The 14,056-nt window shown below is 41.8% G+C and overlaps 1 protein-coding gene across 1 annotated transcript in view; it reads left to right on the forward strand.

Annotated features, from left to right (window-relative positions):
- The window catches only part of PRDM6 (PR/SET domain 6), a 310,054-nt gene that overhangs the window by 281,660 nt on the left and 14,338 nt on the right, over positions 1-14,056 (forward strand). The window contains exon 7 of the mRNA XM_086963032.1: positions 10,020-10,196. Coding sequence (XP_086819158.1) covers positions 10,020-10,196 — 177 coding nt within the window. The remainder of the gene's footprint in view (positions 1-10,019; positions 10,197-14,056) is intronic.

Genomic DNA, 14,056 nt, shown 5'->3' on the forward strand with positions numbered 1-14,056 from the left:
CTGTGTCACGCCAAGAAGGAGCTAGAGGACTACCAGCCATACATCCTCTACATGTAACACATATCGCACAACTAATATGGCAGGAATATTATTCCTGTACTTTATCAGGAATAAATAAAAACTCTGCGCTACAGGACAGTGGCCACAAAAAGGCATGCAAATATTGGTCCGAAAGGCGTCGCCCACTCTTTTGTGGTATGCCTCATCATCGACTAGTTTGACCCACCATGTTAAGTTGATACTAACATGGTGGTCTCAACCTCATTGGGAAAGAGATAACAGTATTAAGGTTATGGTCTCACGTGGGGTCCTGTTAATACTAAAATGAACTAAGAGGAAACCCAAGGGTTTCTTTTATTTTAGGGTACACTTGGTTGGATTAAAACATAAGGATGCTAACGGGAGCTAAAGTCTCAAGCATCACATCAATACATTATTGCCAACATGCCAGTACTTTGTGGTGTATTTCCCATGAGAATTTCACTGTCTACAAACACTGTGGTACAGAGTAAACTCTCTCCATAGAGTAAATATTGTTTACAGTAGCTTACAGTACTGAAAAGATGCCAGTTGGTAAGTTCATTTAAGATTATATTTATTGCCAAACAAGACAGGAGTAGCCAACACTCAACCGTCTGGCTACAGGATCCAACCGTTTTTGCTCCTGCACCACCGGTTCTAGAACCCTACATAAATGGAAGTTTACTGATGCCACAAGAGGCACAGAAAGCAATACACAACCCAACAATACCCACTTGTCTACTCAAATCGGCTTCATTTCTCAAAGTAGATTCGGTGACTGTGGGGAGGTTGATACAGATAAAAACCTTCCGTAGTAGGGCATTAATTTTGGAACAGACATTGAGTATCTTAAAGAACTTGACTTTCTCTGAACAGTTGTATACATATTGAACAAAGTGTGCATTAAGGGTTTCCCTTATATCTGTGGTTGATTATTATTTTCAATTAGGCTACCCGTGAAGTGTATGGCATAGGGTAAGAGTTGCACATAGCACATGCTTGCTACACCTTTGGGAGTTATATCTGTGATGGCATTAATGATGCTTCACATTATTCTGAGATATTTTGTACTTTGTACAAAAAAAGATTGGATGATGACATCAATAATGTAATTTCAGATGTCATCAGTGAGGTCATAAATGATTTAATTGAAAATGTAATTAGTGAGGTCTTAAGCAGTGCTTGGCTGGGGCACAAGTTATAATTAGTTTTGCTAACTATGGTGAATTTCTATGTTTTTCTTTAGTTCAAAACGTTAATGTTGTCACTGACATATTCACCTAACTATACCATTAGTTTAACCTTTGGTATTTTCAGTGAATTTCAAAGGCTTTTTTATCAACAAAAACAGCCTGTTCTATCACACCTAACTATAATTTTCCTATAGCCTTTGTTTTTCAGCGAATTTCTACAGTTTTTTAACATAAAATACTATTTTATTACCATACATAAAGCCCACCCCGCCTGCAGCAGGCCACTGCAGCAAGGCCCCACAGGCAGTCAACCTCACACTTGGTCTGTGCGCAGTGTGGGGTTGGTCACAGTGGTTGGTCTGCCACCATGCCTTATGGCAAAACCCCCAGAAGGGTGCCAGCCATGCCCTATGTCCAAACCCTTTTAGGCTTCCAACACCGTGACATAGCAATTCATGTGTCCCATAAGGTTGGTCTTATGGGACCCTAGGCCAAAATATGTATGTTGAGTGGTGTGCAGCCCCCTCTCTGAGTCGTAATTGGCCCAAGGACCCCATCCCCAGGGATAGTTCCAATAAAAAGGGGAGTGGCCAACATGGCTCTCCTTCCTAAACCCTTAAAGAAAAACAGGGACCCCATGCCACAGTGCCAAATTCTAATGGAAGTGGGGCATGTAGCCCTCTTCCCCTAGCCTTATTACACCCTGGGCACCTCATCTCCGGGGTTTAAAACGTTTAAAAAGGTGAGGTGGCACCCATCATCCACAACGTTGGGGGCTGTGGTGAGAGCCCCAGTGCCCCTGTGGCTCTAGCCGGCTCACTGCATGGTATTTATGCTGCTCCCTCTAGGCGGGAGCAATCTGTTGTTCTGTTTCCCTGCCTGCATCAGTGCGGGCAAGGAAACAGAACACAAGTTTGCTTCCAGACAGTTGGAGCATTTTTAAAGCACCCTCCTGCTGGAATAAGACCTAGTGTTTGCACCCATTTGGCAGGAGATTTGAAAATGCTCCCACGAGAAGGGAGCAAACACATGTTCCCCTGCTTGTTGTAGTAAGGGCAGGGAAACTACTGGGTGCCGAGAGGGCTCTCTGGGACACAACAGCTATCTACGGTGAATGGGTTACCCGGGCCATTAAAGGCGTGACACTCCTCCCTTATACTTAAAGTGATGTCCCTGGGGGATAGGGTCCCCATGGCCTAGTTAAGGCTCATTGAGGGAGAGTGTGCTGCCCCTTCTCCTTTTCAAATACATTTGGCTCCGGGGAAGGAGTCCCCCAGGGCCAAAAGTGGCTTGGGAAGGGGAGCCTTGCACCCCACCTCTTGGTCAATAGGTTCAGCCTTGGGTGATGTAGTCCCCAGGGCCAAAAATGGCTTGGGCAGGGTCCTACATGTCCCCTCCCCTTAATTAATATATTGGGCCCGGGTGGATGGAGTCCCTGGGGCTAAAAACAGCTTGGAGAGGGAGCTGTGTGCCTCTCCCTTTAAATATGCCTGGCCCTCCCTGGGGCCCTAAATGGGCTTGCGAGGGGGCCCTACTGATGACCCCTTCTTATATATATATTTAATAAAAAGGTTTTTAGTTTTGCCCATGTGGGCTGCCATTCTATTATGTGTCCAAAAGTGCTTCTTTATTGTTATGCAAATCTCACCCAAAAGCGCGCTCCTTCAATTTGTTTTTCAATCCACAAAATGCGCCTCAATAAGTTAGCTGCGGCCCGCTGAGATCAAGTGTTGGTGCACTCCACTCCACCCAGGCCAGCTGTATTAATCAATTACCAAGGAATTGCCCCCAGATGTAGTGCACTGTTTGAAACAAACTTTATTCTATAGGAGCCACTTTGGTAAGCTGCACACATTGACATCACCTGTTGCGTTTTGTGAAATCATCTTTCTTCAAAGGCTGCACGCAAGAAAATGTGCACAATTAGCCACCAATAAATCCCTTTGTAAAACATCATAGTCTTCAGGTGAGGATCAAGCCAGTGCAACGTTTTATGGGATTGGTAGTTTTTAGTAATGTCCATGTGGGCCTCCATTTCATTACGTATCAATTATATATATATATATACATGTCTGAAAGGGTTCCCTCCGTTGTTAGGGAAAACACAAAAGACTCGCACTCCAGGGTCCGTGTTGGAAATATTTATTGGCGACGCGTTTCGACCGAGCGGTCTTCTTCGTTAGCCATATATATATATTTTTATAAACACACACACTCCATTGCAGGGAAAAATAAATGTGACTCAATAACATGTTATTAATAGAAAGTAAACCTAGGAACGCACATTTACACCTTCAAAACTATAGTACAAAGTTCCATGTTATTACCAAAGTACAGTGAAAAACGCAGTTTCCTGCCCTACAGATTGTGTGCTACACAGGTGTTACACTGAGTTTACACACGAAGCAACTCTAATAGGCCGGAATCCTATTCAATTGGATTTCACCCTAGTGCATCCATGTAACTCCATGCATCCTGAATTTGGTTAAATATCTTTTTTAAACATGTAGACATTAAAAATGAATTGGCATGAACCTCATATGAAAGGGCAATGAGTGTAATATGATATATATTACCATTTTAGCATAGCTGAGGGATGGATGTGGCATCATGACTTACTTTGTAATTACCCTCTCTTGAGTTGTGAACCCTGCCAACACTCAACAATTATAATAGACAGCATGGAAAAGGGAAACGATACCTCCTGCCATACATTATAAGGATATTGCAAGTCACTGAGAAGTTCCATAAATATATAGAACAACGAAGCCGAAGTCTGAGTTCCTTTATAAGGTTATGTTACTCCATATGGCCATGTCTGAACTGGGGTGGTGTGGAGTGCAAACAAACGATGGATTTGGGTCCAGATCTCTGTACTGGGGTGAATGTATGACATTGTTCTGCATTCTGTCCATCAACTGTGGTTTTTGCATATGTTACTCCAAGGTGTACTTTATCCCATATAATACATAGTCAACACCTTTCCTACAAACCACTTAGAAACGTTGGTGCGTAGCTCTTTCTTCTGAAAGAGCAAGCATGTTTGCAGACATGAAGAAAACAAATAAAGCCTCTAGTGCAAAATTAAACACACAAAAAAAACCTGTTAGATATTTATTAAAAACAGATATTAGAAACAGTAGAATACAAATAAAAAGCTGCAGTAGCTCAGAATGTGTATTAACATGCAGATAGATTCAGTGCACATATGTATGTACTGTCTCTGCTTGACTTTGTAAAATGTTAAAATAGAGCAGAAGAAAGAAAAGCAATGTTTGTTTTCATTGCGTTAAACAACTGCTTCAATTTTGCTCCATGCCCTAACCTGCCTTTCACCTAGGCCTGGGCGGAGTTCGTGGATTTCCACCTACGGAGTTCTGCAAGCTGCAGAGTGAAGTAATTCACACTGCTCGTGCTAATTTTCAGCGCCCGGCATTTTCTCCTTGCTATAACATCAGTGTGAACGGCACCGTGCCCATCGCAAGATGGCGCAGCTTCTTCTGCCGCTCGAGTAGATGTTCTACTCGAGTGGCAGGTTCCTCAACACAAGTGGCAGGTTTCTCAACCTGAGCGATAGCACCTGTCATGCCCGCCTGTGTATAGAAATCTCGCTGGGAAGTAGTCTAGCATTTGATTTGCCTCGCTTGCACTCGCCAACTTAACGATGATGATCCGCAAGGGAGGCATAGCTCTGCTCCCCTGCGCTAGGCAGAATTTTTCAAAGTGCAGAGTGGGTAAAACTCTGTAAACTCCACAAGCAGAGCGGAGTTTACCGACCAGGCCTACTTTCAACTGGGCTGCTGGTTCTGGCAGCAGGCATTGTGACAACAGAACTGGACTGTAATAACTTACGGTAGTTGAGTTCTGACATCTTTTCTGTATTATCAGTGACTGAGTGTGTCACTAGTCACCTATTATAAAAAAATTAGAGACAGGTGTTTATAAAGTATTTTAAGGAAACCCATACATTATATACTTATATTCCACACCCTTATTCACTGAAACAAAGTATGTTTTAGATATATGTCCCTCTCTCTATACATATATAAATATATTTGTTTTTTAAACAAAGGCTAAAATGTCAGTTAAAACAGGCTATTTTAAATATAAACAAAAACACTGAAATTCATTAGTTATAGTTATTTCCAAAAACTATAAACCATGCCCTCAGTGTGCTCTGCTAATTACCTCACATATTACATCTCTCATTACATTTTCTATGACATTGCTAACATCACCACAACATCTTAAATTACATCATTGATGATGACACTGCATGGTGGGGGCATGAGTTATAGTTACTTTAGAGCATGAGGTTATACATACTTGAGATAAATATAACTGGTGAGTTTCAGTGCTTTGGTCAGTTTACTATGATATGTTTTAACTGACATTGTCACCTAACTTTAACATCCCCTTAACCTTTGTTTTTTTTGGTGTATTTCAATTTTTTTTTAAATTTAAAGTAAGATATCATTACAATTCCTAACTATAAGCTCACTTTAGCTTTTCTTTTTTTTCAGTGAATGTTTACTGCTTTTTTAATGTGATGTAAGGAGTCCATCGTGTTGCAAAGGGCCCACCCGAAGTGCCCACCGCACATCACCTTAGCCAGGCATTGCTCCCAACCTCCCTACTAAAGCCCAACCCTTCAGTCATTTGCAGGGAGTGAATGGCTAAGGCTTTCATGTTACAATATAAAAGGAGTTGCAGGAGCTTGGGTTAAAAAAAAAAAATTGTACAGTGGATTTGTTGATCCTCTGTGAATTTGCAGTAAAAAGTATTTTTTTAACTCGTTTTTGGCCCCTGGGGGAGGGGGGTCACTCTGGAACGCCCCATCAGGCCTAGGGGAGCAGTGTAACCCGTATATGTTTTTCCCTTATTTTCAGGACAGGGGATTGAGTCCCTGAGTTCTAAAATGGTGCTGTCACATCTTTGTCGATGCTGTGGCAGCCACTCAGATCTTATCTTGAGTTCTATTGGCACATTGGATCCTAAGTGGCGTGAAACATGCAAAGTTTTTGACCTTTAATTTTTCAAAAACTACTGAACCGATTTACATCAAATTTTTAAAAAAGCACGATTTCTGGACCAAGATCTATTATTTTGCCAACTTTGGTGTAATTCCTTTCAGCAGCTTTTGCTGTACCTCTGTCCAATGCATTTATTATTTATTTATTTATTTATTTATTTATTTATTTATTTATTTATTTTTGACATTTATAAAGAGCACTGTAACCCTATGGGCATCCTGGCGCTAAAGTAACGGAAAATACTAGCGGATACAGCTGCAAAACTAAGCCAGATAATCATACTTTAGGAAAGAGCCATGTCTTGACTTTTCTACGGAGCATCATCAAGTCGTGTATTCGCCTTATTTCCAAAGGAAGACGATTCCAAAGGCGGGCAGCTGCCACGCCGAACGCTCTTCCCCCCAGTGTTACTCTCTTTGTCCTAGGAATCCTAACAAGATTAACAGTCAAGGAGAGGAGGCTACGTACTGGTTCATACCATTTAAACCTGCCCTGGAGCGGTTTAGACCCCAGCCCATGAAGTGCCTTAAACACTATACAGAGAGATTTGAACAAGATCCTTTGAGTGACCGGAGCCAATGCAGCTCTGCCAACGCCTGGGTTGTAAATGACCCACGAGCCCTTGTCAGTGCAAGCTTCGCTGCTACCGCCTGGATACTCTGGAGCCTTGCAATGAGGTATCTCAGAGACTCCAGGAGCAAGGCATTACAATAATCCAGGTGGCTCAAAATAATACTCCTAACTACTGTGACTCTTGCCTGGGCTGACAGTAATGGTAGCACTTTGCGGAGTCCCCCGATAAGAGTATTCCAACTTCCCACCAGCTTGTTAACATGGGATTCCAAGTTCAGCTTGTCATTGAAGCTGACCCCCAGATTGCGTACTTTGCTTACCGGTACCAAAGGAATGTCTGTGGTTATGGGCCAGAAGTCATTTGGCAATACTGACGGGACACTGCCCTCTCCACAGTGCAGAATCTCTGTTTTCTCATTATTAAATTGTAATGAATTGTCCCTCAACCAATTCCCCATTTCCCGCATGCACGCATGGAATATTTCCTGGGAATTGGAAAATAGAATGTAGAAAAACACGTTTTGCTTGACAGATCACACTGAAACTTTCCAGGAAGGAGCTGAGGTGATTGACACTTGTTTTTGGAAGGTTTAGAGATGGTTCTTCAAACAGCGCCAAACTTTTAAACATACCAAAAAATGATTTTCCTGTGGAAACGTGGTCCTAACATAACCACCCAGTGGTGACCAATACTGGGTTAGATTTTACATTGCTTCAGGTATATTTAAGTCATTGCTGGCGAACATGCATTAATATTTCTTTATTTGAGTTTAACAAATTTGATAGTTTTGCGCTATATAAATATCTGATACACTACAATACAATACAACATATTTAATTGAACTAGGATAAAGGTCATAAGCGATACCCCAAACCCAGCAACCATAAAATGTGTCCTGAACAATAAAGTAAGACTCTAATGAAGTGAAACCTGCTAGTGGAGCTGAAACCCTTGACAAAAAAATAATCTTTTGATCATCCATGCAGTTCGCAAGAGCAAGGAAGCTCGCATGACATGAAACGCTGTGCATTTTTTGCCCTTAATTGAATTGCTGTCCATGCTTTGCGGCCATGACTGCCGCCTTCTCGTCGCCACTGTCTCAGGCCCCCTCAACCAGGCACATCTATTAGAGAGAGAGCAGTTAAAGGTATGCTGGCCCCTGGCTCTGGCATTACAAGTGCAGATGACAGCCATGCCCCCAAGAATTTAAAGTTCCAAAGCATAGCTCATTCATGTAGACCACAGGAAGTGCAGAACAGCACAGTGCCACAAAGAGCAAAGTAGACCAAAAACGGCTCCCGATAAAAACACACTTCAACCCAACGCACCTATGTGCTCTGGTTGTGTGACATTAGCAGGCGACGCCAGAAAAAAACAGTTTCTGGGCTGAATGAACTCTGTCATTTACTATTCCACCCCTGGCATCTAGGCACCTCCTACAAAGCAGCTCCACTCCAATATTATGAGAGGCTAGAAAGACCCCCGCCAAACTAATTACATCTTAGCCATTAAACAATTCGCTGGCTAAGGTACACTTATAAAACTCCAGCTTTAATGGTGAGATAGTTGCAGATATTTTACAGGGGGCGCAGCACTGCTCTTCAAGGCGCTGTCTGTATGACTGGTGTTGATCAAGGACATAGACATCGTTAGTGAAGCAAATGCAGGGGCACCATCACTCAAGGGTCTGAGAACCCGCCCGTATCCTAATTATGCCTGTCTTGTTGTGCAGCACAGGAGTTGTGGATGCCATTTTCCAGCCTCAAACTAGGGCCTGTGGCAGTCTCGGTACACAACTGGTGCTGATCCTTTCCATGTCAACGCCAGTGCCTGTATTGCATACTCTGCCCTTGTCTGACCCGCGTCTCACCCGTAATTAATTGAATGCGTCAGGTGCAGACTGGTACAGTGCAGCTTATTTCAGTGAATGCACTGTTCCTGGTGCAGGCAGTTCATTAGTGAGAGGAAGGTCAGCTGTTTGAAGGTGATGGTCTTTCTTTCACTGTGCAGGTGGCAACTCTGCCTGAGTTTTGAAGATGGGTCAGAAATCACACTACAGGTTTATACAACGAGCGTCAGCACCTTCCTGCAGTGGGAAACCTTGGGTTGGTCCCTGGGACCCTCTTTTCCCCCTCCCCCGTCTTTAGTGGCCCTGGACACTTTCTATAATTCAGCCCAGGTGGTCACTCATTCTTTTAAGATGTGATTCTTGATCATCTGCCAGTGATGTTGTATTCGATTAAGAAAGTTGAATGACACTGCTGTCAGCTACTGATATCCTGAGCTTTAGCCTCCATTTCAAATCTAAATCTCAGTAGATTGAGAGACAGGGAAAGGCAAGTTTGAAGTGACTCGAATGTCTGTACAGATCCATGAGCCCCCAACATTGCCCCTGTGGATAAGGCCCATACTCCTAATACATTATGGCAAAGGTGACAGATTCTTGCTCTAATTCCAGTGCTTAATTTGAGCTGGGGGGTTCTGGTGCTCGGCACCCGCACTTAATTGTAAATACTGAGACTTATGACAGTCTGTCTCTTTGTGGCGCTGTATATCTAATTCAGAAATGAGGACAACAGTTATTTGTTTATTCAATATACAGTAAAAAGTATTAATACCTGCCGCCCAATACATCTTTTAGCACTGGGGCATGGAATAGTCTGAATTGTCACACTTGTAGGAGTGTGATGGCTAGTAGTTATGTTGGTACTATCATTTGTAGCACTAGAAGGGACAATTGGTGTTGCAAGCTGCAGTTGCCTCCTGAAGAGAGCCCTGACACTTATTTTTTGTACTAATTAAGCACTGCCTAACTCCTGCATGCATGGCCATCCTAAGCAATCTTCTTCAGGGTTATTTATGTAGAGATTTTGTTTACACAATTTAGGCTGAGTGAGAGCATTCTCCAGTGGTTGTCTAGAAGATGCACCACTAGAAGGAGATGCACCATCTAGACCTGCATCCAAATGAAAAGCTGAAGTTAGCTCACATCCTCCTTCTGTAAAAAGGTTAGACAACAGGGAGTCAGAGCTCATTTATAAGTGTTCCAGCATGTGACTTAAAGATAGATTATATTCCTTTTTATGCAATAGCCAATAGGTAAAGCCATGTCTACTTGCATCATATTGCTGTTGTTGGTTGCCATTCATAAAGAGTAAAGAACAAACATGGCCTCTTATTTCTTTCTACCTGTTGCAGGCCCTATCAATGTGGACATTGCTCCCAGTCCTTCTCCCAGCCGTCCGAACTGAGGAATCACGTGGTCACCCATTCCAGCGACAGACCCTTCAAGTGCGGCTACTGTGGCCGTGCTTTTGCCGGTGCAACAACACTCAACAACCACATCCGGACACACACAGGGGAAAAGCCTTTTAAGTAAGTAGAGCAGAACAGACATCAGATGATGTACCTGCAGCGAGCAGGCAAGGGACACTCACAGCTACCACCTAAAAGGATTGGCTAATTTACTCCAGCCACCTACAAGGTTCTCTCAAAAACAGGCCCTGATAAGGATTCAGCACAGTCACTGCTGGATTTGCCTTCCACAAGCCTCGCCCCAAACAATGTGGGATGGAGAACACATCACTGAATAAAATTGATTTCCCAGAACTGTTCAAAGTCACTATTAGGTCAAGCTTTCGAGATGGATTGGAAGAAAACCACAGTTTGGGCCAAACCTAAATACTGAGCTTATTTCTGGTTCAGAATTCTTCAGTTTAGCATTCCACACTAGAAATGTCATACTTAACCTTAAATATGGCCGGCTTGTATCCAATGTAGACCCTCTCTTTCGTAAATAAATGCAGAGTCATCTAAAATGCATCCAACTGCGTTATACTCGTGTCTCCTCGGGTCAAGTGTCTGATGGTACAGCGCCAAAAGACCCCTATCGGTGAAAGGTCTCCCTACACTACACTAAAAACAGAATGAGTCTAGAGCACCCTCTCTGGGTTATACGACTGCTGGACAATTTGCAAGGACAGTTTTAGATATCCACTCATCTCTTTAGGCAGTAGGGAGGCACGATGCACATCTGTCTAACACTCGTAATTAAGAATAAATAAAAAGGATGGAAAGAAGTAAACTGCTCATTGCATATTCTCTACTCAAATAAACCACATGTGGCCTTTTAATCATGTCACAGCTCGTGAATATAAAGAATAGAGCTGGCCTCTTCTGGATAATTGTTTGCGTAGTGCCCCTCTTCCCTCTTTCTTTCTCCCCAATCAATCCCTTTGTCACTATTCACAAAGTTATACAGAACGTTACGCACCAATGTCTTACATCAGGCTAGACTGTGCAAGAAAGCATGGAACCTTTATATGTGTTAATCTGTACCATTCTCAAAAGAAATGAGGGGCTTATTTACAAACCCTTTGCATCTCTCATACATCACTTTTTGTGACGCACCAGCATCGCTGTGTGCTGCCCCAAATTTGCAAAGAAACTCAAAGCCACCCTGCATGGCTTTTCGTGTCCTTGTAAATATGGCCCCTTTTCACACAGCACTTTGAATAAAAGGGGTGCCCATTGATGTTGCTGTGGGTCTTTGCACACAACACCCTTGGAACCTGACACATTCCCAGATTTCTGGTAATGTGACAGGTTCCATGGGTGTTGTGTGGGAACACCCAAAGCAACACCCTTGGACCACCCCTTTCTGCTGCGTGAAAAGGGGTCGTATTTACAAGGAAACGAAAAAGCACGCAGGGTGTCTTCACATGTCCTTGTAAATATTCGGCAGCACACTGCGCCGCCGGTGCGTCAAAAAAAGTGACATATTGGCGGTGCAAGGTGCTTTTAAATAGCCCCTTAGTATTGTTCAAACTAACTCAAGTAGGGGTTTTATCTGACAATTTACCGCATAAAATTCAATGCTGATAGTACAAAAAAATCACTTGTTTTTTTCTGGAAAAAATCTAATTGATTAAAATGCCTACTCTAGAGCATTTAATCCAAATCCAATCAATGTTACATTGACACTGATATAATTTTACACTATGTCCAGGTTCCATAGATTGCACTGGTGCAATTTTGCGTCAGCATTTACATCAACATTTGGAATGGCCATCTAGTGAAAAATAGTTAAAAAGAAGGGAGGTCTCCTTACAAGTTCAATCTGGGACAAGGAGTGATATGTAATCATAAAAGGAGAAGTCCCAATACTTCCAGAAGGGTAAAAAAAACTATATTATATAACCCCTCATAACTCAAAGTATCAAAAAATTAGCAACCACGTTTCAAAAATCAAAGCAAGTGAGTAAAGAATAAAATAAATCGATATAGAAATTGTACAATTTATTACATATAATGCATTAATAAATACAAAGTTACAGTGCCATACAAAAATATAAAAAATGTGTCAATTCAGGTTATCACAATAAGATAAAAATGTATCAATTCAATTAAAGAACAATAAAATACAAGTTGTCGACGCAGCCTTTCGGTTTGTGTAATAACACCTTCATCAGGACATTGTTCTTATTAGTTCAAAAAGGAGGTTGAATTCCAAATCTGTAATCAATTAGAGGGTATTCTTCACCAAATCACTTCATTATGCTTGGGTCCTCTTGTTATAATTCAATACTGATTTCAATATTCAACACAGATTCCTTCAAATTTCTTATATCCTTTCAATAATTCCAGCACCGTCCTCCTCATCAATTATAACGGTCTTTGTTAATCTTGTCGGCCTCCCTGCTCCGCTTGTCCCTCGACTTATCAGGAGAAAACGAGGGACAAGCGGAGCAGGGAGGCCGACAAGATTAACAAAGAGCCGGTCAATTGCATAAAAAGACCGTTATAATTGATGTGGAGGATGGTGCTGGAATTATTGAAAGGATCCAGTCACACGCAGCCCCCACAATCCCCGGTGCAGGGAAAACTGCCCATAAAACTCGGTGGCTCCCTTGACCTCGGACAGACCACAGAATATAAGAAATTTGAAGGAATCTGTGTTGAATAATGAAATCAGTATTGAATTATACCAAGAGGATCCAAGCATAATAAAGTGATTTGGTGAAGAATAACCTCTAATTGATTACAGAGTTGAAATTCAACCTCCTTTTTTAACTAATAAGAACAATGTCCTGATGAAGGTGTTATTACACAAACCGAAACGCTGCGTCGACAACTTGAATTTTATTGTTCTTTAATTGAATTGATACATTTTTATCTTATTGTGATAACCTGAATTGACACATTTTTAATATTTTTGTATGGCACTGTAACTTTGTATTTATTAATGCATTATATGTAATAAATTGTACATTTTCTATATCGATTTATTTTATTCTTTACTCACTTGCTTTGATTTTTGAAACGTGGTTGCAAATTTTTTGATACTTTGAGTTATGAGGATTTATATAATAGAGGTTTTTTTACCCTTCAGGAAGTATTGGGACTTCTCCCTTTTTGATTACATCTAGTGAAAAATACCGTTGTGGTATCTGTCGGTACAAATAAAATTGCTGCCCTTGACAAACGGTGGAAGTGGTGGTGCAGAATTTGTCAGTGCAATCCATGTAATCCAGAAATGCAAATGCAGCATGGCACCAGTTGCATCCATAAAATCTGTTCAAAGCAGGGTAGTTCGAACTAATGTCCCAGTCATGAAGTTCAGCGGCATCTGCCCTATTCTGCTTCACGAAATGGGCAGTATTCTCGGATCAGTCTATTACCAGGGCTTGCTAAAGGAAAAGTGCCAATAAACGTGGCACCTCAATCAGTGCTATTACAGAGAAGACATTCTGTGGTAAGTTTCATACAAGAGATGCTTTCACGTGATGTGTCGGCAAGACGCTAGCTCAGCGTTATCCTGCTCGCACTCCACAGGCATGCATGTTGTATGTTTTCTATGAGGGATGTGAAAACTTCACTCTTCCTCGTAGATGAATAGATTTTCAAAACACTTACCCTTCAACAAATCCATGGTTAAAAATAAAAGTGCATATATCTAAAGTTTAACTTAGGCGTCTGCACTCAGCACTGCCGAATTCTGGGGTTGCCAATAGCAAACGTTCTAGTTTTAATTCCACTGTATGTCTCTTTTCACCACGACTCTACACTTCGGTCTCTACTTCACTCTTGTATGTTCCTTCTCGTAGTTGGCTTCTCCTTCCATGGCTTTCTCTCTTTTCTGGCTTTGTCTCGCTCACTAACAAGGAATACTACTGCAGTTCCAAAATTAGCATGGGGGTAGAGGAAGGGTTTTCTTAAAAAAAAAAATATTTTTC

The sequence above is a fragment of the Lissotriton vulgaris genome, chromosome 3_1 (genome assembly GCF_964263255.1).
Source record: "Lissotriton vulgaris chromosome 3_1, aLisVul1.2, whole genome shotgun sequence".
Taxonomy (NCBI): domain Eukaryota; kingdom Metazoa; phylum Chordata; class Amphibia; order Caudata; family Salamandridae; genus Lissotriton; species Lissotriton vulgaris.